The 26,960-nt window shown below is 46.1% G+C and overlaps 1 protein-coding gene across 8 annotated transcripts in view; it reads right to left on the bottom strand.

The window, feature by feature from the left end:
- Positions 1 to 26,960, bottom strand: part of INSC (INSC spindle orientation adaptor protein) — a 128,896-nt gene that overhangs the window by 74,203 nt on the left and 27,733 nt on the right. For 6 of the 8 annotated variants that reach the window (XM_068555128.1, XM_068555134.1, XM_068555135.1 and 3 more), the window contains exon 2: positions 14,901 to 15,001. In XM_068555128.1, the coding sequence (XP_068411229.1) occupies positions 14,901 to 15,001 (101 nt within the window). Of the gene's footprint in view, positions 1 to 14,900; positions 15,002 to 15,354; positions 15,411 to 16,106; positions 16,174 to 26,960 lie in introns of those variants that run through there. The other 2 variants (XM_068555131.1, XM_068555132.1) reach the window with 2 other exon arrangements.

Below are 26,960 nucleotides of genomic sequence, written 5' to 3'. Positions count from 1 at the left end.
GGTATTTACTGGAAAGCACAGTGTGACAATTTGAGAATAGTAACTGAAATTAGCAGGGGTTTGCCTCTCCAATGAGGTGAGTGCAAGGCACGTACTCTGAACTCTCAAAACTGACCCAACAGGAATCTCTTCTACAACAAAGCACCACATTAAGAAGAAACTTTTGTGAGTAAAATCGAAATTGAGAAGGACAGAGATAATAGAGACAGAAGGAAGAGATGTTCAGACCAATGTGAGGGACAGAACAGAGCTAGGAAACTTAGAAAGCAGATCATTATATTTTTGAACCCTACACAACAACAAAAGAAGACAGAGCTCTATGAAGTTAGAACAGATTTCCTGAACCCTACCTCCCTCTAAAAGTTTATGCAAACTAATTTCACTTACAAATGAGCAAAAAAAATTTATTGAAGTATCATCCCATGCATAGTTATTTTGGAAAGAGAATAAAGAGAAGAATAATATTGCTATGATGAGAAAATGCCAAGAGAATGTACTCAAAAACAGAAGGAAACTATAAATTACTGTTTCAATATTTCAATAACCATTACAAAATGAGCTTAAATTTTTAAGAAAAATGATATATACCGAGTATACTACCTATATGAAAACAAGCATACAAGGCATATTCTAGTAAGATTATTGGACTTTTAAAAAGAAAAAAAGAAAATCCTTTGCACATCTAGAAATAAGTGCACATTACTTATAAGGGACAGGAAATTATGCTATGATAACTTTCTTAGAGCAATCCTTTATACCAGAAAAAAAGTAGAGTAACACATTTAAAATATTCGATATGAAAAGAAACCAAGGATGTTCTATTCAGCCAAATGACGTTCAAGAATAAGATGAGAAGGAGTCCTGATTTCTGTGGCAACAGTGGTGTTGGAAGACAATCACTCAAGAATAATTAAGATAAAATCGATAGGACTTGGATACCAATTCAGATGGATGATGAACAACAGGGATTAGTCAAAGATGTGACCCAAATGTTTGACTCAAGCAGATGAATGGACAGGAGAAACCAGTTCAGAAGACAGGAAGGTGGGTTCAGCTTGAGACTTGTTGAGTCTGATGGGCCCACTGTCTCTTCTTTTGAAGAAGGCCCATCCCTCTCACTGGACTGCCCTCCCATCGAACTTCATTCCCCAAACTTCCAGGGCCTCCCAGACTGCACGCAGAGTGTGTGACCCACATACCCTCACACATTCCACCCTGAATATTCATTCAGTCAATATTTCCTTAGTGCCTACTTTGTGCCGGGAACTGTTCCAGCTGCTTGGGGTACAGAGTGAACAAAGCCAACAAACATCCCTGCCCCATGAAAGGTACATTACAGCAGGGAAAACAGACAATAGTAATAAATGTAATAGATTTAACAGTGCCTAGTATGTTAAAACCAGATAATTTCCATTCAAAAGAAGAGTTAGAGTAAGTGGGGACAAGACTGTTCATGTGAGAGGCAGGGAGGGAGAAGCCACTTCAAATAATGGGTCAGGGTAGGACTCATTGAGAAGGTAAGCTGTGAGGGAATGCTTCAGAGAAAACCAACCATGCTGATGTACGGGTACTGAGCGTTCGGGGCAGAGGGAAAAGATGGTGCAAAGGCCTTCTGTGGGAGTCAGCCTGGGTGCTGGAGAAACAGTACAGAGATAAGTGCGGCCAGAATGGAGTGGAGCAAGAGAAAGATCAGTAGGAGTGAGAAGGGACTCAGGCTAGATCCTAGAGGGCCCTGAAAGCCACTGCAGGCCCTCTGGGGTTTCACTCCGAGTAAACAGCAGGATGCCTCCCGAGACATCCGAGGGACCTTGTCATCAGCTGGGTCCACCTGGCCCCTACGCCATTCTACAACCCAACCTGGAAGGCTCTCTCACTAAGGGCTTTATAAATACTACACACAGATGAATTTAGAATGACTTAACCTCTGCTATGCAGTGAACTATAAACTGTTTATTGAACAGTTAATGTAAGCATAATTATTTATGCAACAAGCTATAAATAATTTACAGTATGGTTAGGAGATTAACTTCCCACCTCTCTTCACTAAGGCACTGGTGAACTGGTGAAACCCAGCCAGCTGAGACCAAAGGAAATGTTGCTTCTCTGATTATGTTCAAATCTTCCAGTGTTTTCATTGCCCTGCTTCTGAGCCACGCTGAGCTGCATTACAGGCCTTTTTATGCTTTGAGGCTTTTGTGAAAGGGGCAGACAGTTCTCCATCTCTGTCCCTCACCACTTGTAGCTCACATTTTAAGGGTAGAGCCTTCCCCAGCACATGGTGTTGGACAGCTCACCGCAGCCATGCTCCTAACTTGTGGTGGACCCATGCGTGCAATGCCAGAACCAGGAAGGAAGTAATCTCTCCTTCGATGAACCTGCATGATATTTCCTGCATCACCTATTGTGCTGGGGATGGCCGCTGTCTCTCCATGTTCCCTGCAGTGACCCTCTGCTCCAAGCTGCAGCACTGGAAAGAGTTTTCAGATCACTACCCAGAAATCCCCATTTTCATTATTCATCCTACCCCTTTTGACATATGTGTTCCATAACATTTTCGGTTAATTGAACTGTCCAGTATAACACGGTAAGAGAGATGCTCCTACTTTTCAGATATTCCCAGGAGTGCTGGCCCACTAATACACCTCGAAGCTAATACCTGGGAGTAATTTGTGAAGGGGATATGGATTATCCCCTATGGATATAATGGCATTATAGTCACTCTGTCCTGTCCATTTCTCCAGGTTTTGGCTTCCAGCAATCTATAGAAGGACTTGAAGGTAGGGAAGAGATTTGGAGACTCTAACAAATCAATATTTTAAAAATCTAGCATAGTTCCAAGCATGCTATAAAGGAAAAATTTTTTGGGTACCTTCTGCATGCCAGGCGCGTATCAAGTGCTTGCCGGTACAGTATCTGTCTTGCAGTTACAGAATGCTATCTATTATCCCCTGTCTTACAGGAAAAAGTGAGGCTCAGAAAGCTTCCTACAGCTCATCAATGACTGGGTCTAGATCTCAATCCAGGTCCGCCTGCCTCCAGAGCCTGTGCCTTGGCTACCTTCCCAGACTGTCCAGCACCCATGAGTGTGCTGTCATTTCTGTTTCAGAAGGGCAGGGAACATGAATTTGGCTCCAGGTGACGGTTTCCAGTCCAGGGAGCCAATTTCATGTGCACATTTCACAGCTGCCTCCTCTCTGATGACTCAGGAGCAACCCGTCTTGTTAACTTTATCAAACTCTGGCATTTTGAAGACACTATTAGTACTCCCTGGCCTTCCGTTAACTCAGGAAAAACTTACTTTTGAAACTCTAAAAAGGATACGTGTGTGTACGCGCATTGTCAGTATACATACGAGAGCCGGCATGATGCTACTCACGGTAAGAACACCTGATGAGGATCCATCACTCTGTCCTCATCCCACTTTCACCTCTTAATAGCTGTGTGCCCTTGCATGTGACGCTTGCCCTCTCTGAGCCTCAGTTCCCTGACCTGCTCTCCCCCTCATTCCCAAACCATTGTCTCAGCCTCACCAAGTTCTTTCAAGTACCTCTGCTGAGACTTCCAGCCTCCCAGCCTTTGCAGATTCTGATCCCTCTCTCCCCATCTCCTCTTCACCTTGCTGATGCCTACGTATCCTTGGAATCTTGGACTAAATGTCTCTCCTGAAGCAGGTGTCTCTGACTCCTAGATGAGCTTACGTCCCATGTGTCCCATGTGTCTGGACCACCCTGTCTTTCCCCCATCATGACACAGGTCTCAATTATTTAACTACCTGTTTATCTGCTAGACCTTAAGCAGGGCAGGGCTTCTCTCTACCAGGCCTACCCTGCATCCTTCCCCTCGCACTGGGCCCGATACAGTGAAAATGCTCAGTGTCTATTTATGGAACTGAATTAAGTTTAAAAATCTATCAAATGGGAATAACAATGACCTGTACCGCTGTACCGTCTCATCGGGTTATTGTGATAAGCTCCATAATCATTACTGCTAACATTTATTGAGGCTGAGCCCTGTGCCAACTATCAAGGAGATGGCTTCATGCAGTTCTCACAGTGACCCTGAGAGCAGGGCACTATAATCATCTTATCTTTACAAATGAGGAAACTGAAGCTTACAGAGGTTTACATGAACTATCTGATATCACCCAGCTTGTAAGTGGCAAAGTTTGGCTCGGAACCCAGCCCATCAGACTCTAGACCCCTTGTCCTTAAATGCCACTCTAAACTGCATTATGAAAGGCCGTGCTCTGCCCAGATGGCATGTTTAGTACTGTCAGGTAAAGATATAAATGCATTCTCACATGCCTGAGCTGAGTCGTTGCTTGCCCTCAAGTTTCACGGCTGTAACACAGGACCTGATGTGTAGACTAAAGAGGGTTTAGCTTTGTCTTTCCTCTTTACTTTAAGGAGAGTATTTTCATTTGCCAAAGTGGAACATTTAGGAGAATTCACATATCCTACATGTCAGTCGCCATCCTGGTACCTCTGCGGGATTCTGGAAAAGGCAGGTGAGAGTCCAGAAGTCACCGCTAGAGGGTTTCCAAGAGCGGGTCTACACCGTTGCCATAGACTCCATCAGCCTCCAGCCTCCAGCCCCCAGCACTTAGACCCTCTTCCTCTACCACACTCTCGCTCCATCCCCAGCCTCAGGCTCTGACCAAGAATCCTCTGTCCCCATTTGTGGGCGGACTCCAGGCATCCTTAGGCTTTGGCTTCAAAAGAGCCCCAGATGCAGAGGCCAGAGAGGCTGCCTGTCCCACCAGGTCCTGCAGCCAGTACATGCATCCTGATGTCCTGGTGTTTTCTGTGTGCATTCTCAGCGCCAGCCTGTTCTAGGAGCTGAGGACAAACCTGAACAGGAGAAAATCCCAGTGCTCACACAGCTCAGGCAAGACCCCGAACAGGCAAGAAAGCACCAAGAATCCAATCTGGTCACAGTTACAACAGTAGCTGATGTGTTGAGTTCCAGCAATGAGCCAGGCAGTGTTCTAAGCCTTCTCAATATACTACTCCTTAATCCTCTCCACAGCCCTGGGAGAGAAGACTGTTATTACCCCCGTTTACAGACAAGGAGACTTCTGTCGGGAGAGGTCATATGGTGGGTAAGTGGTGGAGCCATCACTCAGACCCACGCTCTAGAGCCCAGAGCCTCTCCTCGTATCGACTAAACACCACGCTGCCAGCAAGAAGCTGTGAGCAGGAGAGTCTGGGATCACAGGAGACAGAGGGCCTGACTTCGCCTGGGAATATGTACACAAAGGAAATGACATTTGCCCTGGTTCTTAGAGGAGAGGAGTTGGCCAGGATGACAAGGACAGAAGGACTTCCACATAGATACAAAAATGCCTAGAGACATAAAAATAGTAATACAACCAGAAGTTTCACTGGAATCAAGCATCAGGGGCCTATGAGGGGTGGCCAGGAAGGGGCCTAAGGAGAGAGACAGGGACCAGTTGATCAAAGACCTTGAATACCATGATTAGGGATTTGGATTTAATCCTGAAGGCAATTTAGAGACACTCAAAACATTTTAGAGCAGGGCAGTGACACAACTGTGCAGAGACTCAGTAGAAAATGGACTGGAGTGAGTTAAATACCATACAGGAGGGTGACCTGTCGGGAAATGATGGTTATACAGCAGAGAGAGGACAGAAGGCTGAACTAAGGCAGTGACATGGGAAAGGAAGAAGTGGGTGGTCTGGGAGGGAGATGAGAAGATACGAGGGTGAAGGAGGGAAAGGAGCAAGGCTGGCTCCTGGGCCTCTGGTCTGTGTGACTGGTGCTGCCCTGACTGAGATAGGAAACCCATCCAGGAAGGAGTTAGTTTTCATTTTGCTTGGTTTCATGGTGATGCACGATGACAAGTGGGATACACGAGGCCACAGCGGAAGTGGGGTCTATGCCCTACAGAGGGGTCCCTCAAAGAGGCCCCACACCTTCCCAGAGAGGAGAGCAGGCCTGGTGAACCCGGCACAGCCCTGCCACAAGCCGGTCCACTCCCAGCCGCCGTCACTGTGCCGCCACATAATGAGATGTTCTTCTCAGTTTTGGAGCCCGGGGACTGTGGCTCCTTACGGTTTGGACTGCGTTAGTGCTGAGCATCCCATAATTGCACAGCTCATCAGATTCTCTGTCATTAGCTCTCTGGTTCTCCGGGCTCCACCTTTCCTACTGCATTTGCTGGTTGACCCCAACATAAAATGTCTGGTTAAACAGGGCAGCTCTCGCTGTGCAGCAGGCTCTGCCTGCTGTCCCTGCACCTCGCAACTCCCAGTGGTTCAACCATCCTCAGCCGTGAACTTGGAGCTGCCATCTCACTATACATGAAATCTTTCCATTGCAAGTACAGATGATCTGATTTCTCATACAAAGGAAGGAACTGAAAACTGAGGTCAAAGCAGATGGACTGGCAGTGAGTCACACGCCCTTCACGGTGGAAACCACCACAGTCAGGAGCCTGTAGGGTCTCCAGCCAAGGAGCTGGAGAGGCCAGGGGCCAGGACCAGGGTTGGATTTCCTCTGTTTCCATGGTGAGCTGGAATCTGAGCCTGATGCTGGGAAGATGTCCCCTTGCCTGTGGGGCAGGGAGGGCATCCCAGACAGTGAATGGGGCTCACAGGAGCCCTGTCCAGTATCCAGAAGAGCCCCTGAGAGAAGTAGATGTCTACTCCCCAAGTCACCCTGCTCCTTGCTCCCTGATGGTGGCTTTCCTGGACATCTGGAAGGAGGTGACTAAGCCCCCAAATCTGGGTTTTCTGGAGCCTGGCAGATTCCAAACACAAAGCCAGATGTAACCACAATCATCTCCACATACCAGGATACTGGTCAGATAAATTATTTTAAGCTGGAATTATCCAGGGTGGAGTTGGGGTGGGGGAAGGGAGGAGTATAGTCTTATACTAAGGTATTACAGTATGAAAAAAATGGGCTCCCTAAAATATGTCTAAAATCAGAAGGAATTAACTACCCACACAGAAAGCAGAGAGAATTACAAACAATAGAGCACCTCTGGGCACCAAGAACTCTCTCCTTCAGCCCCCACAGTGGTTTGATGGTTGACGATTACCAACTCATTTTACAGATGTAGAAACTGAGGCTTAGAGGCATTACTTAACTTGTCTAAGACCTCATTGTTAATAGTCATAATAAAGTTAAAATTGATTGAGTGCTTATTACTTTCTGGACAATGTGTTAAATGCTAGAACGAATCTTAATGCTTACTTAACCCTCAAAACAATCCCATGAGGGTCACATAACTGAGATTTGGGAGGTGAAGTGACCTGGCCAAGGTCTCATGGTAGATAAGTGGAAACAAGAATCAATGCAGTCTGAGACCAGAACCCTGGTCTTACCTAAATGCTATGTTCTTTAATGGTCTTCAGCAATTTAGCTGATATTCACACCCTCAAATCCACAGCTGGGGCTCTTTCTCCTATGCTGGACTTCCCTTATCTGATTATCAATGTCTTTTTAAAGATGGTGATCATTTAAAGACTACAGTATGTCTAGTCATTTTTCAAACTCTTGCCTTATTTCTTTGGGGGAGAGAACAGGGTGTATGTTATTTAAATTCAGGACAGAACTACTGGCCCACTGGCCCCATCATCACAGATCTCTGACGAGTTTGCACCAGAAGTACTGCCAGAGTGGGAAGCCAGGGAGACCGTGCAGAGTGGGGAGTGACCCTCTCAGGACTCTGGCTGCGAAGGGTCCCCCCACCCCTTCACTGTCCCTGCCCTGCCTCGGCTCTTGCCACTTAGATTGCCCTCCTCATTCTTCAAAGCCCATCACTGGGGGAAGGTAACTGTGCCTGACCCTTCAGATGCCAAAGGGAACAATTCTTCCCAGTTCAGCAGACCCATGTCCTGGTCCCCAGTTGCTGGTACCAGTTCCTCATTGCCAGATAATCCTGCTGGCCTGGCATCCAGAGTTCCCCAAAACATTGGGGGTCATTAGTTTATGGAAATCTCTGCCTACATTACTGTTGGCTCATTTTAACTTCTTTTCACTCAGAATGAAACTTTAATTATTCCTTCAAAATCTGGAATTTGTATTTCTCTACCTTACTCTATTCCACCTGCTGTGTGAAGTGGAGAGTTTTCTGAAAGAATACATTTCTATGCCAAGAATACTTGGTAATGGCCTCCAAACTTTACTGAGCACCCCAGTGGGCCAAGGTATTGGGCTAGGTGTTGGGATTATAAAGGAGAGATGGTAAGAATATGATCTCCAAGAGGGCAGGACCTTCTATTACAGTGAGACATAATCTCTCCACCTAGCACAGCACCTGACACATCATAGGCACTCAATAAACATTTACTGAATGAATAAATGAATGACTGTAAATAAGCAATTATGGTTCAGTATGCTCCATATGGCGTTTTGAAGTAAGAAGAAAGAATTTTGGGAGCACAAAAAGGATGTTCAGCTCAAACTAGGGTATCTGAGAAAGCTTCCCACGCCAACACTGGAAGGATGCCTTCAAGTTCACCAGGAGAAGAAGCAGAGTTGGATAGGATTTCAGACAGAAGAAACAACATGTGCAAAGCAGTGGAGGCGAGGAGCCACATGTTGGGAAGATGGCAAGTTGCTAAGAGTAGTCAGAGGGGTGGAATGAATTCAGTCAAAACTAAGAACTTCAAATCAAGAAGCATGTTGGAGTGCTAGGTTTCATGGATTTATCTGTATTATAACCTAGCAAAGCAGGGCGCTCTATCCCCTCCCCTGGAGAAGAGTACTTCTCCAGGCTGTACCATGGGGCTTCCATAAAACCTGAATAGGGCACACCCTCAAATGCTGGAAGGGGCTCCCAAACTAAAATGTCTTACAATTTCCATCCCAGCTACAAGGCCAACACTAAACCTCTTCATGAGTTTTGTTGGAAGGAATAAGACCCTGTTTGTTTTGGTCAATGAGATTCTTTCATAGCCCTGAGGCACTAAAGTGGGATACTTTTGTCGAGAAAAGGGAAGACTATCCAAAAGTCACTCACAGACTTCTAGAAGTTAGAGCTAAAAGGGTCCCTGGGGAAACTTTTGCCTACCTCCTCATTCTCAGAGTAAGAAACTGAAGCTCAGAAAGGGAAAAGGATTGTCTGAGAACACACAGCATGTTAGCGTAGAGCCAGGGCTGGGAAGGAAGGAAGAGAGGAAGGAAGACAGGATGGAAGGAAGGCCAGCCTCTGGTCCCTGGTTGCTCCTCCCCACTACAGTGTGCTCTCCTGTAAGACATTTAATGACAAAATTGCAGAGACATTTTTTCCAATGAATTAAAACCAAAGATTAAAAATATTTCTGAATCACTATTCTTTAGAAGAAAAAATAATGTCTCTCCAACTGTCTGACTCCTTCAACCCATTAAATCTCTGGCTTCCATTCAGAAACAGTATTTAAATTAATCAAGGTAAAACTCTAGCTTATCCTTTCCCTCCAAGCGGCACTTTTCTACCATAAAGAATGAGAATAGCTCGCTGGAGACAAACAGAGGAGTGTCTTGGAGAAAGGAACAAAATCCAAGCTATGGAATTAAATTTCTCACAGTCACCTGAAACTCCTCAGCTGCTAGTCAGTTTTCAAACATTTATTAAACATTTATTCATTCAACAACCAGTTTTTGAGTTCCTTTTGTGTGCATTTTAACCAAAGGAGCACAAATATGAATCAGAAATGACTTTGGCCCTCAGGACATTTATTACTGAGTAGGAAGGATGACATTTACATAACTCATTATAGTACTACTCACAGCCTGGCCCAGAGTAAGTTCTTAGCCTGAAGTAAATTTCATTCAAATGAACGAGTGAATGAATGAAATTGATATCTATTACAGATCATTGCTAACGAGAAGATTCCACTGGGGCTAGGACACAGAGCTGCCAGAATTTACTGGAGGCTAGGAGGGAGATTAAACTTAAGAAACAGAGCCCAGGAAAGGCAGGACTCCGCAAAGGGCAGGAAGGGGCCTGAAGAGTATTATGGCAGCTCCATTTCCCTCTCTGCGCCTCAATTTCCCTATCTTATAATGCAGGGAGCTCTGAGGAAACTTCCAGCAACAACATTGAATACCTCTATGATCCCAGTTCCCGGCACCATAAGGGAATTTAAATCCAACCTCTCCTCTTAAAAATATCTATTGAATCATTGTCCCTCTGCCTTTACAAGGTCACGCCCTGTGTTTCTGTGGATTTCTCTTGGGAGATGGGAGAAGGAAGGGAATTTGATTCTAGCTTTGATTAGCCTTCCTTTCGCTTTAAACAACAGAAAAATATCCAATTATCCCATTGACAATTACAGTCTGCACATTTCACCGCAGGCGCAGAAAGCAGCCCAGCAGCAGAAAACCAGCCACAGACCAAGGGTGTACACATGCAAGCCATTATCTACTTGGAGACGGGCTGGGCTGCAATGGCCCCACTGGCTCAGGGAAGCTGGGTGGGTCCTCGCCAGCAGGCCAGGGGCAACCCAGGAGGCCGCCTGCCACTAGCTGCAGCTGCATCCAGCCCTGGCTCGTCTCAGACTCCAGGCTGAACAGAAACATTGTGAGAAAGCGATTCCCTCACAGTGAGACACCCCAAATAAAAGCCTCAGGTTGTATACTTGCTGCAAAACCAGGCCTGATCAAGTCAAGAGATAAAGTAGTGAGTTCCACAAGGGAAGGGACCACACCGCATTTGGTCACAATCATGTCCTTAAGCACACAAGCCCCATACAAAGCACATGATCTGCACTCAATACATATTTTGAGAAATTATGTGGAAGGCTAGTAAATAAACGACTACCTGAATGAGCGAATGATTTGCTTGTGCAATGCCCTCAAGAACATCGTGGAAAAGACAGCCAGGATAGAATGCTGGCCGACACTCATGTTCAAGCACCGTCTGGGAACATGTATCTCTGCTCTGATCCTTGTCAGCCTTTCCTGGACAAGTAGGTGACTTAACCTCCTCAAGCCTCATTTCCTCATGGGATGGATGTTGTATGTGCCCCTCAGATTCCCCCTCAAGGAAGGACTTGCTGTCCCCAGCTGGCAGGCTCCCCAGATACTGCCTCAGAGCCACCTCACCTGAGGTCATGCCTGCCCACACACTCCAATGACAGATCAAGGTGGGATATGAAGGTTCTGGCCAATGAACAACTCTGATCCCAAAGGTCCCTGTGAGGTCAGCTGAGTCGTCATCAAGCAGGCATCACAGCTCCCCAGCTCCCCCTGCCCAGGCCTGCTTCCTTCCTCTCCCTTCCACAGGTGTTCATCCCAAAGGCACTCCCTAATAACCATCTTGAAATCTCAACTCCACCTCAATGGCTGCTTCCCAGAGGACCTAAACTATGGCTCCCTCATTAGCAAAATAGAGATAATAATACACAAGGGCTATCGTGAGGACTGAGTTGCTATGTGTAAAAGCATCCAGCTTTTAGCAAATGCTGGATGAGAGTGAGCCAACTTTGTCATGGGGGTTAGTGAAGCCCAGCCCTTTCATCAGTATTCCCACCCTCACTGGCAGGAAACCAGAGAGAAAATGTCAGTGTCCCAGCTTGATCTGTGGGTAAGAGAAGTAGTGGAAGAAAGGAGAGAAGGAAGGAAGGAAGGAAGGAAGGGAGGGAGGGAGGGAGGGAGGGAGAGGAAGGACATGTCTGGATGTGGCCCTGAGTGCATCCCTCAGACTGGCCTCCAGCCCACCCTGCAGGAATCTCTCCATAGAGAGAGTCAGATCAAAGGACTGGGCCATCAGGATCCCTGCAGAAGATGAGGGCTACGCTGCGATGGTGGAAAGCACAACCCTGGGAGCAGGCCGACAGGTGGCAACACCCAGACCACCATGGCTGGGTCCCAGCACCACTACCACCCAGCCCAGAGCCAATGGAGGGAATCAATGTACCAGACACAAAGATGGGAGACCGGAGACGCAAGAAGAAAGCAAAGATCAGCTAGAGACACAGCAGCCACAGTCTCCTGCTACCCGGAGTGCTGATCCCCTGTCCCCTTCAATCCCACCAATAAGTCCATGAACCTCCAGGGAAGTATCTGAACCTGAGCTTGCGAGGGTTTCCACTGCTGAGGGAGGGAGGGAGGAGGGGTGTATTAGTGTTACAGGCATGGCCTGGTGATGTGTGGGTTGGCACCCCGAGGCCTAGAGAGACCTTCCTTCCTGGACCCCAGCACTTACACGACCTTTTAAAGCACTTATGACTGACACCCTGTTACAGACAATAAAGCTGGTGCTCAGACAGGTTAGGCGGCAGCCAAAGTCACACAGCTGATAGGAAGTGGAGCTGGGATTTGAGCCCAAGTCTGATTCCAAGGCCTACATGCTTTCAGCCACTTAGAGTTCCCACATTAAAGTTTCCACGAGTAGGGTTTTGTTCTTTGGCTTGTCTGTTTTATTATTTTTAAATACGAAAACCTCCCAGGAGATTCAGACACAGTCAGTGTTGAGAGACCTATCACGCACCCTCCTGTCGCCCACACCAATTCAGCTCAGGATCCCAACGCCTGGCCTCAGACTCAGTTGCCCCCTGCCCTCTGTTCTCTTCCAGGAGCCTGCACCTAGAAAAGCCCTATTTGATGTTATTTACCCGTAAGGATCTCAAATACCAAAGGCCTAACCCACATGATTCACCCAGGCTGTGAGATGATCCCACACAACTTGACCATATTTATTTATTTTGTACATTGAGATGAACAATGGCACTCCAGAGTGAAATTCAGCCTCAGTGGAACACAAAGGAAAGAAGTCAATTATCCAGCATTAATTATTTATCTGGAGACAATAACCACGGTGCTATTCCCCACGAGAGAGGCCTCTACAGCTTGGAACAAGAGGAAAGAAGAGGTGGCTGCTATTGTCTGCCCATAATGTGGCATCAGATTGGACAAATGAACCCCTCTGACATCCTGTAAATACACATGAGCCTCCGCTGTGAATGTCGCTCATGCACATGCCTCTAGAACACAGACGATTAATAGGGTGGTAGAGGATTAATAGGATTCTATTCCCCCAATGTCCTGGGGAGGTCTGCCCTGCCAATGCCAGGCTATGACTATATTAAAGGAAATACCACCTTCTCTCTGCAGCCTGCCCTGCTCTAACAGAATTGTAAGGTTGAAGACATTCTAAACAAACATTTTTTTTGCAGGTTGCAGTGTTCGTGGAATCATATTAGTCTGGTGTTTTCCTCCCAAGGTATTTACTGTACAATATCAGTTAGAAAACCTGTCCTGACTCCAAAAGGATAATGATCTGATTCCTAAATCATTTTTATGTAATTTAACTTTCTTTTATCTTCAAAAATTCTGAGGAGCTTGGAAGAGAGAGATCAGTGGTTCCCAGGGGCTGAAAGAGTGTCAGGATGTGATCTACCTTGGCTCCGTATTCTCTAGTCCGGGGACTTACTCTTTATTTAAAGAAGAAGTTAACGTTGATTGAGCAGTTTCTATGTTTCAGGCAGGTGATTTATATATCTTTATACATCTTTATAAAGTCTCATCACAACCCGATGATGTAAGTATAAATATCTCCATTTCATAGATCAATAAACTGAAGCCCGAGGTCACAGCTAATAAGTAGCAGAACCAAGAATCAAGTTTGGGTGGAGGAGTGGGTCCCAACTCCTAACCACTGTCCTAAACAGCCCTGTGATGACAGCTTCCCCACCCCCAGCACAGCCTCTGGTCTGACCATCCCAACACCCATGAGTTCTGTGGAGGTGTCCCAAAGCCCTACTGCCACAGCTGCTGCTGCCCATCTGGATACACAGTTTCCAACCTACTACCTGGGCAGGACAGGCGATGGAAAGACTAAGATTCCTCTTCATCTAGAACGGTTCCACTCTTTTCTGATTATAAAATAATACTCAAAAATCAAACAAACAATACAGAAACGCATGACGTAAATAAGTTGAAACCCCCTGCAATTCAGGTGAGGGGTTAGTAGAGATGAGATGGTAGTGGTACCATAATATATTTAAAGCAAAACACTACAGAACAAAACAACGATTTAACGGCCTTGCAAGGGCTACTTGGATTCTGCTGCCTCGAAACATCCCCATCAAAATGTCTGAGCAAGAAATGAATGGCTAAGTTTGAGCCTTGAGCACTCAAACTGCAAAGTTCCTCCATAGATCAAACCTGCATTAGAGTGACCAACCATCCCAGTTTGCCCAGGACCGAGGAGTTTCCAGGCACACAGGAATCTCAGTGCCAAAATCAGACAGTCCCAGGCAAACCGGGACAGTTGGTCCTCATAGATTTGCTGCCCTGGTGCCTCCACCTTAGCTTCTGTCTCAGGCCTCCAGGACCACTCATGTCAGATCTACACCTGCTTCCCCATCCCTTTCACCTGTGTGAAGGCAGCTCTAGAGCCTCAGGTCTTTCCTTCTCAGCTCATCATCCGGGCCTCACCTGCTGTTCAGTGTATTCCTCCCTCCCCCTCCCCACACTGCCCAGCTCAGGGCAACAAGTGTTTGCCAAGGGTCCGCTCTGTGCCCACTCCTCTCCCTGGTGCTCTGAGAGAAGGCCACCTAATGGTAGGCTGACCTCTTCCAAGAGGCTCAGAGAGGCCACTTCCCCCAGTGGCTCCAGCCTCCTGGCCCTGGCAGGATCCAGAGCTGCCTCTGGGGTCCCCTATCTTAGCAGCACACTTCACTTGACTCTTTGCTTCATTGTCTGCCTGGATCTTAAACTAGCTCCTTGGGGCAGGATGTGGCTGACTCCTCTGTGCCCCAGGGCCCAGTTCCATTTGTATTTGCTGAGTGACTGTGGCATCCCCGATACCTTGTCCTAAGCCTCCTCCCCAGCACAGTGCACACAGAGAAGGGGCCACCTGCAAACCTCAGGATCCTGGGGCTGGGCCTCAGCCAGAGTCCAGATGGGGCAGGCCTGGCCCTGAGACACAGCAGTGGGACTTACCGCTGACCCGGCAGGGGCACGGAGTCCAGGTGGCGGCCTCCAGGCAGCGCCATCATGTTGACGCCAATCTGCAGCAAAGCCTGCCCACAGCGGTCGGGGCCCTGGAAAGAGAAGGCAGGATGGGGTCAACGAGGGCCCCCCGAGTGAGGAGGTGCAATCATTTTCTCTCCCAAATCCTGGCCACAGGGAGTCATCTCAGGTGTGGAGGGAAGGCCCCCGGCCCTCCTCTGCTGTTTGAACCAGTTTATACTCCACTATCCTCACACAAGCAATGCAGGACTCAGATCTGATCTTGATTCTAAGCCCCTAGCCCACTATGAACCCCTAGAATCTTTTCTTATGTCTCATGGCCCAACACGTACCTAACCCATTTTGCTTTGCACCAAATATTGGGACACATAGACTAGCAAATATTGCATAGGACATACTTATACTTAAAAAGTTTAGAGTTTACCTGAAATTCACATTTTACTGGGCATCCTGTATTATTAGCTAAATCTGGCAACTCTCTATGCTAATTCCCTAACTATCAATATATACTGTCATAGTACTAGGTTCTTCACTTTGCTTATGCCTGGGAAATGTGACCCTGTAATGGGCATGGTGGTTGCTTCCCCAAATCCATTCCACTTTATATGACGTAATTTCACCCAAACTGCCAGGAATTGGTTTAGGAATAGGCATGTAACTCAATTAAAGCCAATGAGCCATGACAGAATTGCTTCTAGGAAAAGTTAACTTTGTCCTTAACTGCAAGCCAGCCACAAGATGAGATAGTATCCCTCCCATTGGACCTGAACAAGGAACCATGTTGCTCCATTGCTGCTAGAGACCACCTTGCAATCAAGAGGGGACCCAGCTGGAGAAGAAAGCAGGCACACAGAGGAAAAAAACCTGCATTCTTGATCACTGAGCCACTGAATCAACCAGTGCTGAGTCTGGCCCACCTCTGGGCTTCCTAGTATGTAAAATAATAAAGTTCTTGTCTAAGTGAGGATTTTGGTTTAGTATACCCAAAAGCAGCCTAACTGATAAAGGTGATCCAGGTTCCGGGGCCTCCAATCCCAGCACTGAGCACCCATTTGGCTTGCCTGTGCCTCATAGGTTAGACCAAGACAACAGTGTTCTTCTTCCTCCATAAAATCAGCTGCGCACCTGTTTGTCTCCTGCCTCCCCATCCCATCCCCATTCTTCCCTCTCTGCCACCTCTTTCTCCAAGCCAATGAAGAAGCCCTCCTTGAAGAAAATGGAGATTCTGTCGCCTCTGCCTGGGTAAAGCAGTAGTCAAGAGATGGTTGTCTGTCACTTGTCATATCCTGAGCTTGAGGACAGCAGATTTCAAGACATTCAGAGAAACCACAAGTATGAACTTGTGGGAGGATACAGCTGAGGAGGGCAGCAATTCAAGCCCAGAAAAATTAAACTCTTACACTATGATTAAAAGTGACCCTTATGAGAAAAGAACGGAGGAGGACTTTAATTAATAGTGATGTGGCTGGACATAAAGTACCCCTTGTGATGCTTGGAATAAAAGACAAAAAAAGTGAATCTCAAAAGTATAGGGAGGAAGAAGCCCAGAATAAACTAGGGGTTTAGATCATTCCAGAGACTCACTGTCACTTCCTGTTCCCTGCTCTGCAGACCCCACTAGACTGTGAGACCCTGGAGGGCGGGGACCACTTGGTTCCAAGGGCTGGGCACTTAGCAAACACTCGATATGTCTATAGAAATAATGAGTGGAATGAATTTTTAATACATTTATGTTGAGCCCTAATTCTTCATCTGCAACTGAGAATAATAGTATCTGTTTTACAGGGCTATTATAACAATGACATAAGATCAGGAATGCAGAAGTGTCAGGCCAGATTGAGAGCTAAATAAATAGTTATTATTATGTCCTGAGAGTCTGCGGTGTGTTCAGCCCCGTGGTCAGCTTTGCCAGGGGAGATGCAGAAAATTAGATACAGCATATAAAGCACCTAGCACAATAACAGTGCCCCACGAGGCCTCTTTATCATCAGGAGTATCACGATTTTTATTACTTTCATTACTTTCATTATTGAGAAGGTATATTTTTGGAACCCAGTGAGTCAGCAGCCTGAAAAGAATGGCACAAAAGAAAAAAGCTAGAAACAACAAGATGAGGTATTTGTTCCGTTTTCAATGTTTGATGAAAGAACCAAAAAGGGAAATACCACCATCTCAGAGTGAATGCTTTGACGTGATCAGAGCTCAGTGAACAAGCAGATCTTATTTTAGCTCCATCTTCATCATGGAGAAGAAAGGGGGCAGAGCAAAAAGGTTGAAGAGGGAATAAGCTTAAGGCAAGTGACAGTAAGGAAAGTTTAAGGACACAGGAAGTTCCAAGGCCCTTTAAACTGTGAACAAGTTAGGATTCTGTGAGCACACCCTAGAATATTGGAGGACCTCCTGGATCTGATCAAGTCGTATCTGAGGGACCCCGAGAAAGGGTCCCTGAATGCAGGAAAATATCCTGATTTTCCAAGAGGTAGATTCCAGAAACACATCTTGGTGACCACGAAATTCTAGAACAGATTCCTAATCACTGGCCTGTGAGCCCGTCAGGGAGAAGCCAGCTAGAACCCAGATGGAACAAATCATGCTCAAACAATTTCTTCCTTTTCATTAGCAACCGCTGGGCTCTCAGCTGAGGGGGATGCAATAAACCTAATATATCTTGATTTTGTTAAAACATCCGGCTGAGATGTCCTCATTCCTCCATTTCATCCACAGCTTCCCAGCAGTTAGGCCAGTTGGAGGCTGCCTGCTAACAAAACCTTGGTTCATGTGATTGCACGTGTTCCCAGAGGCTGGAGAGCCCTCTTGGGGACATCTGGGCTGCACGTGTATCACTGCCCTAGGCACAGACTGTATTATTTATGCCTCTTTCCCTCAATGGGACAAAGTCCTGGATGTCTGAAACCCCATCTTGCTCAGTGTGGGACTGTGCACCTACATGGCTGAAGCTGGGATTGTGAATCAGATTAGCTCTCAGAGGAGCCACAGCTCCTATTCACTGGGCATGGGGAACAGGTAAGAGAGAAAATCTGGAAGGTGAGATAGGGCCTATCAAGAGTTAATCTGGCTGATGTTATAAACGTGCAAAGAATAATAATAATAATAATTGCTAATATTTTTTGAGTGTGTACTCAAAATGTGCCAGGCACTGTTCTAAATGCTTCGTATAGTATTAACTCATTTAATACTATCATCATCCCCTTGTTGCGGATGAGACCTCTGAAATTCAGTGAAACTACGTGCACTGCCCCAGATCACACAGCTAGTAGGTGACAGAGGACTGGTATCCGGGTTTTATGATCAGAGGGGAGATGAGGTGCTGGAGCAGGTGAAGATGATAAGAGCAACAGAAGTGACACAGGTCCAGCATTTGCTAACAGGAAGCCTGACTCCATTCCATGGGGGCAACACACAGCCCCTACCCTTCACACACAGCTGAGCCCTCTTCCCTCTCACCAGCGCCTCCCACTGCTCCCACCTCCGAAACCACGAGTCCTCCAGCTTCATTAAGTGTCGGACCTCAGTGACACGGCCAGAGGACAGAACAGTGCTCAAAAAATGACGCATCCAAACACTGCACCCAAATGGTGGGAGGAAGAGGGGCACAGACAGTGGGGGCATCTCTCCTGTTGCTCATTGGTTGGTTCCTTTGGTGAGTCGTAAGGACAGAGTTATGGGTCCTTAAAGGGATCAGGGGATGGGAAGCCACAGTCCCAGCTAAAGCCTGAAGTGTCACCAGCTTTCGAAGTGAGAGAGCGGCATGGACATATATACACTACACAATGGACAATAGATAGCTAGTGGGAAGCAGCCACATAGCACAGGGAGATCAGCTCGGTGCTTTGTGACCACCTAGAGGGGTGGGATGGGGAGGATGGGAGGGAGATGCAAGAGGGAGGAGATATGGGGATATATGTATATGTAGAGCTGATTTACTTTATTATAAAACAGAAACTAACACACCATCGTAAAGCAATTATACTCCAGTAAAGATGTTAAAAATAAATAAATAAAGTGTCACCAGCTTTGTAGAGAGACCTGTTTCAAGCGTGCTGGGTGGCTGCCCCCTCCCACTGCCCTAAGCCAGACTCATCCTATTGAGCAGAGAGAGTAGAACCCCTCCAAAGCTGCTCAGCATGTCAGGAAACCAAGAATGAATTCAAGGTAACCCCTCTGCCCCGTGCCATCTGTCCTCGCTGGTATTGCAGAATGAACTTGAATTTTGGAGTCTGGTAGATCTGGATTCAAATCCTGATTCTGTGCCTGATAAGTACATGACCGTAGGAAAAGCATCAACCCTCATGAATGTGGTTTCTCTGATTATACCTGCCTCCTAGGAGCCTCATGAGCATTAAATGAGATCACTCATAAAACTCCCTTATAGATTAATATAATATAATATAATATAATTCAATGTAATATATCATGCACTTGGCACGTGCTAGCCTCAAAGTGGGAGTATACTTCCTCATGGAAGGAAGAGCTGAGAAATATGTCTCAGGCAGAGATGCTACCTTGCCCCTGAGAGAGGTGAAAAGGACACCTGCAGGAGTAGCAGGAAAGAGGAAACTCCATCACCTCCACCCGCAGCCCAAGGGCCTTCCTAATTCATTGGAAATCCTACCCCGGAGTTGGCAGCCTGGGTTCTGCAGGGCTCTCGGCTGTGTCTCCCCACCAGGAGTGGCTCGTTTACAAGAAGGACTTGAAGCCTTAAGTGTCTCTGATTTAATTCAATGCCTGCTGGGACAACTGCTCATTTCTGCTCCTGCATCCCATTAGAGGCAGCCCTTGCTCACCTCCGTTTGGCTAAGGAGCCAGCTTGGGCTCTGGTGGAAATGAAGGCTATTTACAGTAAATTATTCAATTAGAACCAAGAGCAAGGGCAGCTTCTGCCGTTGTCTAATGGGCCAATCCGAGTACAGCTCAAGGCAGGGCTGGGATTGTTTCATCTGCAGAATCCATTAGGGCTGTCAACGGGAGCAGAACAGCAAATATTGTGGAAAGCAGTTAAGCTCCAGCAGCAGCAATAGAGAGAGGAATGGGAGCTGGGGAAGGGGGGGTGGGGGGGAGGGTAGGAGAGGCACTGACCCAGGGATTCAGTCAAGTCCCTCATCATACAATACCCTACCCCCTCATTATTTCTCCTCCATGGAATTTATCACAGTTATAATTAAACAATTCACTGTGAAATTAGTGCTTAACGTCTTTCTCCCTTGAGGATCATCCCAGGGGTGGGCACTAGGTCTGACCTGCTCACGGCTGTATCTCCTCCCCACTCCCACCACCCCACCCGCTTCCTGACACAGTGCCTGGTACGTAACAATCAGATCAATTAACACTTGTTGATTGACTAGGTGAGCTCTTATTGAAGGAACTTCAGCTTCCGCACTGGTAAACCGGAGAAAAAGGTACCTATTTCCACCACGCTGTTGAGAGAATTCAGTGAGACAACAGTTGGAGGGCCTTTTGCAACCATACACACTGCGTGGAAAGGGCTCTGCTTCCTAACATCCATGAGACAAAGCCACCTGCCCCTCCTGAGTTTTTGCAGTCCTCCCTGTCTGGTGGTACCCCTGGGCAGTCTCCCTCCCTACCCCCAGCTCCATGCTCATCAGGTTCTCCAGACAGACAGGTGTACCAACAGACAGTCCCAAAGCTGCACGAAAACTACAACAACAGGTAACCAAGGGGATGCTAAGGGAGGTCCAGAGGGCCTCCAAGCAGTAGTAGGTGAGAATGGAAGGTGGTGGGAGGGGTCATGGAAGGTTTCTCAGGACATGCTCCCAAAGCTGAGAGAAGAATGTGGGAATAAGGGAAGGAGAAGGGGTGGGAAGGAAGTATGTGCGGGCAGAGGGAAGGGCGTGTGAAAGGCACCGAATCCTGAGCATGGTAAGGTTAGGGAACTGCAAGTGTTTCTAGAAGGCTGGAGCCCTCTGGGCTGGTGGTAGAGTTCAGAGAAAGCTATCCCAGTGGCATGGAAATACAGAAAAAGTAGTGGTCACTTTCAGCTGGGGAATAGGCCAGACTTCTTAGAGGAGGTGAGTCTTAAATGCAGGGTGGGATTTTGCCAGGTGAAGATGGGACAAAGACATTCAGTGTCAGGAGAGCAGTGTGAGCCATAGCAAGGAGACCAGAAAATGGAGCAGGTATTAGGGACTCTCCCAGGGGCTGGAGGGAAGGTGCCACTATAGTCCTACATACGAAAGGAACTGATTCTTTAGATTCTATCCTGTGGATGATGGGAGCCACTGAAGGTGTTTGAACAGGAGAGTGAAATAATCAGAGTGGAATTTCAGCTCCCATGGTGAACAGTGGAGTGGATGGGCCTCAGGGAATGAGACCAGCAGCCGGAGTTCATTTACAAATACAATCTCCCAGGGGACCCCCCCCCCAAAGCCCTAGGGCTGGAGAGGTGGGGACCTGGGGGTGGAAAGGAGGGATGCAATGAGCTTTGTGAAGTAATGACAATGGGCCTTCCTCCTCACTCCCTCTCCGGGCCTCTGTGTGACCTGTCTACCATGGGTGGCAATAGTCATCAGAGATACTTCAGTACTGATAGCTGCGGTGGCCAGCCTCCTGCAGCGATCAGATACTTTAAAAACGCTTATTCCCAGGGGAGATGCAAGAAACCAAGCAAGCTGCCACCCAGGCCTGCTGAATGGACCGAGCCTCATGAAATATAGAGAGCGCTGGCTCCCTGGAGGGCCCCTCACAGCTGTCAGACGAAGGAGCCCAGCAAGTAGGTAGAACAGACCTCAGGGCTCACAGAGCCAGCCTTGTCCCCTCAGGCCCTGAAAAGCCTGGATGGGCAGCCCAGAAAGACTGTGCATCAGGTAGAGGGGGCCCACCCAGACCTCAGCCCTGCTCCTCAATTCTGGGGCCAGAATAGTTTCAGTAAAGCGCACACAAGATCCCAAGCCCCCACCTGATTAACTGGATACATCTACTTTCTAGTCCCTACCTGGAAAGTAACAGGAATCCCATATGCACAAATATGTCCATGAACTTGACAGGGGTTAGGCCATAGCTGCCAGCCAAAATCCAGGCAGCCTTCTTGGAGGAGCTCACATCATAATCTTAGAGTATTAGAACTAATAGGAAGCATTAGCGATTACCCCCTTGTAATAATAATAATAATAATAATACAAAAATGAGGAGGAGTAGAGGGAGAAACACTTATTAGGTGCTGTGTGTCAGGCACTGTTCTAAATGCTTTACAGTTAATCCTCAAAATAACTCTATGAAGTAAGTTACTATTATCGTCCCCAGTTTTCAGATGAGGAAACAGAAGCACAGAGAGGTCAGCATGAACAGATAGAGAGACATTCAGAGAGGGGAAGAAATCTGCTTGAGGTCACACAGTAAGCTGAGCTACACCTGGGGTCTGCACCCAGGTCTCCTCACTCCCATAAACTCCTCCCATGGGAAATCCAAAGAAGGCTTTGCCTGTTAAGGGTCCGAAGAGACCCATCCAGGTTCAGCGCAATTTACCCTAGGAAATCAATGGCGCCACAGTTCCCCATCTGTAAAACAGGGATAATTACACCTGCTCTCTCTCCTTTGCTATGATTACCAAGCACAGGGGAATGGACGGTGGACAGGGTAGTTCCAGGGGTTCCTAGTCTGATTCAGCTCAGCCTTGGAATGGGACCGGCAGGTTGACTCAGAGGTGCCCATGAGTCCCCAAAGGTTGGAGGAAAAAGAGCCCGGTCAAGCTTTCCTGGCTGAGGCCCATGTGTCCCAGTCCCTGATTAACATGACCATCCATCCCCCAAATGGTTCCAACTTGCCAAAGCCAACCCTCAGCAGCCTCCCCTGAAGGAGCGTGAGAAACAATCCTGTAGGGAGGTCCAGGCTCCTGGATGCAGGAAAGCCATGGATGCCCCCATCCTGTGACTCAGGGTGGGCCCTTCCCAGCACCAGGGCTCTGACACCCCACATGCCCATGAGAGGAGCACCAAGCCCTGAGCCACACAAGGAAACTGCAGTTACTGGCATCTGTGAGCTGGCCCTGAGCTGGTGATTTTCTAAGGGTCATAAGTGAGAAAATGGTGCCCCAGACCTCCAAGACCTTAGGTGGTATGCAGTCCCTGAGGGAGGCTTGGCTGGGCCTTTGGGCCACCACCATCGAGAGCTCTGTTGGTTAAGAATGCAGACTGCCCAGGTTCAAATCCCAGCTCCATCAGTTATTAGCTGTGTGACCTTGGGTAGTAGGTTTCCTTATCTGTAAAGCGGGGTTCCTATATCATAAGGATGAAATGGAAGTGATGGTTCCTTCCTCATGGCACTGCTGTGCAGATCAGTAAGATCACATATATGAAGTACCCTGCACCCAGGGGTGCTTGATATAAAGATTGGTTCCATTTCTCTTCTGATGAAAACAGTACCCGTAGAGAGGCAGCCAAACGGAGGCCATTCTGCCACCTCTTGAACTATGTCCAGCTAGTCAACTGCTTCTTACTCATTAACTTTTTAACTATCCCTCCTTACTTTCTAACTTTTCCTGATGTAAATGTCAGCCAACTGCTCGAATGTTCTTTAGCTTCAATTCGCAAAAGCAAGAGTCCTCTCTCACTGGGCCCAGGGCCCAGGATGCTAAAATTAACAATCAGTATACTTTAAGCTAATGACTTACTGGTCGTGGCTGCCACGAATAGACATAACTCTCAGATAAAGGCCATTAGAGAAAATTGAGTAGCTCCAATGTGGTGAAAATTTGGATACATCCTGTTTCATAAATCACGCTCAGAGGTCACGCTGGGCAAGCTATTTCCCTCTCTGAGTCATGATGAGGACCCAGCTTGAGGGGCGTCTATATACCCTTGGGAAAGAGGACAGAAGAGAGGAAACGGTACACTCTTTTGCAGTTTCACAAATGTCATTTTCTCTTACTTCTAAAGCCATAAGCAGACCATAGTGCTACATCAACAACCATGATAGTCCGACCTTCTCTGATTTAATTTCCTTCTCAAATCCTCCAAACTGGAGGTTACTCAATAACATCTGGAAAGTAGCATGATGAGGTTATGGAAATCCAAAAGCTCGGGATTGGAATCCCAATCCCAGTTTTGTCTCTTACTAGGGCTCTCTGACCTTCAGCCTCTTCATCTGGAAAATGGGAATTGAATCTATTTTCAGGGTTGTTGTAAGAATCACATAAGATCATGCATGATGCTTATAAGAGCAAGTGAAATAACAGTACCATAACTACTTTGACCCAGGGAGACAAGTTAAAGGTGTCACAAGGGAAGTCTCATGATATCTATCTTTGTGCCTAAGGAAAGATCCATTTCCTACCCAGACCTCGGGCCCAGAGAGCTGCTTCACACTAAAGGGGATTAAAAAGCAGGATATATTACATATATTGAGAAGAAGAAAAGCCTCCCATGGAGGAGATTTGATAAAGACCTCATACATAGACACCATGCTTTGAATAAGCACAAACAACGACACTAAGACCTTTTCTATAATCAGTAACATTGGCCATGAAGAAACAATTAACATCCCAGTTCATACCCTATGTGACCCAAGTAGTGTGGGGCATTTGAAAGAGAGTCCAGACTGAACCAGAACTTTGGCTCAGCCGCAATGGCAAAGGGTTCTCAGCAGCTCACTAATGAAAAGGAACAAAAGACAGGGAACCGGAACCCATTCTAGGGCCATTGAGTGTAAATAGAATAACCCAGAGTGAGAGCACAACACAGTCATTCTCAACAAATCCTACTGTCATTATCATAACGTCCTCAGATAAAGAATCCTCTATGTGAGGGTGCAGTGTCAGGTACTTGGACCACATGTTCCAAATATGATTATCTGAGTTAATTAATTGGGGCACGGAGTGGGTCAAACATGAAAAACAGCCCATTCGTAGAATGCTGTCTTATTGAGGCTCAATTATGTTTAGGAAGCCATATATCACAGTAGCACCTGAACAGTACTTTACACAGTGTCTAGCACAGAGTAGGAGCTCAATAAATGTTAGTCATTCCCCAAGAGAGTGTTTCATGGTTCTCCAAAAACATCTTACTCTTCTGTAATTCTACGCATTGGTCATGCCACTCCAGCACATCCAGACTGAAATCTCCTCAACTCTCTTTTTCTATCTCTAAGTAATATCAATGTTTCAGGACTCAGCTTTAATCCTACTTCATCTGGGAGGCCTCCAACCACCCTAACCTATAGTAATTTCTTCCTCCAACAAGTTACCTAGGAATAAATCAAACTCTGATGTCAAATTTTTTTTAATTATATTGTAACGAAAGGTATGCTTTCTTCCTGGTCCTCTCTCTTCCCCTTTCTGTCTCCTGAGTGATGCCAGAGCATCTGGAAAGGCCAATATGGCAAAGCCAAAAGATGGAAGAAGATGAGTCCTGAATCACAGTTTGAAGCAGAGTCACCCAACCCATATCAGTCTGTGTAGTAAGCAAGAAATAAACATAATGTGCTAAGTCACTAATATCTGGGTGGTCGTTTGTTGCACCAACTAATCTTAATTAACCTAATTGTGAAAATTAAAGTAAATATGATATGTAAGTCACTCATAAGTGTGCTAGGCACAGAGATCTCTCAATAAATACGTTTTTCCCCTTCCTCTTCAGTCTTGGAGAAGATGGTAGAATATTGTGTTTGTCTACTGACAATTAGCCTTCTGGACATGGACTCTAATTCATGCACAATACAGCCAGAGTCCAGAAGTTGATGAGGTAATGGTAGAATGGAATAAATATCTACAAACATTTAAAGTCCTATCAATTGAGACTAAGGTTCCATTTCTCAATCACTGTAGTCTTTGCTTATATGTATCCATTCATAATAGCCAAAATTTAGTATTGTCAGATGGTTCTAAGATGTATTTTTTTCATATTTTCACATATGAAATTGGGATGTAATTTCAGTCAATGGCATCTTTGCATTGTGTCATAGTTTAATTGAAAGCATGTTTTCTTTTTTATGAAGTCACAGGGCATCTTACAATCTGTGGCATCTTAAATTTAATGAAATATGGTATTGGGCACTTAACTGTATGTCAAGTGCACTTCTAGGTTCTTTTTATAAGTTAATTTATTTCCAAAAAAAATTTCAAAATAATTACTACTACTATTATCCCCATTTTGAAGACATGGAAATGAAGATCCAGAGATTCAATAATTTGCTACTGTACATAGCTAGTAAGTTGAGTGAGGGTAATGACTGTACCCTCTCTTTAAGGAAATCCATACTATGCCACTATGTTTTAGCATCTGATTTTTACTTGAAAATTGATTTCTCTTCTTATAGAGAAAGTTCACACAGGAATTTTATGTACAGCAATATGGTACAACATATATCTTAAAATACTTCTTCATAAGAAGAATTTTAAAGGATTGATAAAGATGTTTTAACATTTTTAAAATTTTAAAGGATCGATAAAGATGTTTTAATGTTTTTAAAATGTATCACTTAGCTGGCAAAAATGTAGGAAATCTGGAGAAACCAAAAGGAAAGCAAAAGCAGGAACCAATAATAACAAGCAAGAGTGGAAGGCAGTTTTTGCCCTGAGAATATCTGCTGAATGCTGTATTCCCTAAGCTTCTTTTCCATGTATGTATGGGGTAGGGCAGACAAGGGACAAATCCTAGGGGCTAGGGAAACAATAAAATAGTGGTCTAGAAGGTCAGAAACCCAATGCAAAGGTGAATGAGAAATAAATCTCCTATTCAGAAGGTGCAAGAAAAGTTGTCTTTCCCAACTTTGATGCTGGGTTAAAGGGAAGTAAAGTCTCTCCTGAGATTAATGACCACAATATGACCTTCAGAAAGGTTTGTAGCCTGAATTCACATTATCTATGAAGGGAAAAAACTCGATTAGAGAATTTAGCTTCAAGAAATAAAAGACAGTCTTGGAAACATTTTCAAGGAACAGAGGCTATAAAATATGATCAAGCAGATTTCAGAAAGAACCAGATAGAACTTATATAAATTTGAAATATAATAATTAAAGTGAAAAACTCATTGGACAGATTAATCACAGCTAAAGATTGGA

The sequence above is a fragment of the Eschrichtius robustus genome, chromosome 11 (assembly GCF_028021215.1).
Source record: "Eschrichtius robustus isolate mEscRob2 chromosome 11, mEscRob2.pri, whole genome shotgun sequence".
Taxonomy (NCBI): domain Eukaryota; kingdom Metazoa; phylum Chordata; class Mammalia; order Artiodactyla; family Eschrichtiidae; genus Eschrichtius; species Eschrichtius robustus.
The sequence above is the reverse complement of the archived record's forward strand: the minus strand, read 5'-3'. Positions and strand labels throughout refer to the sequence as shown.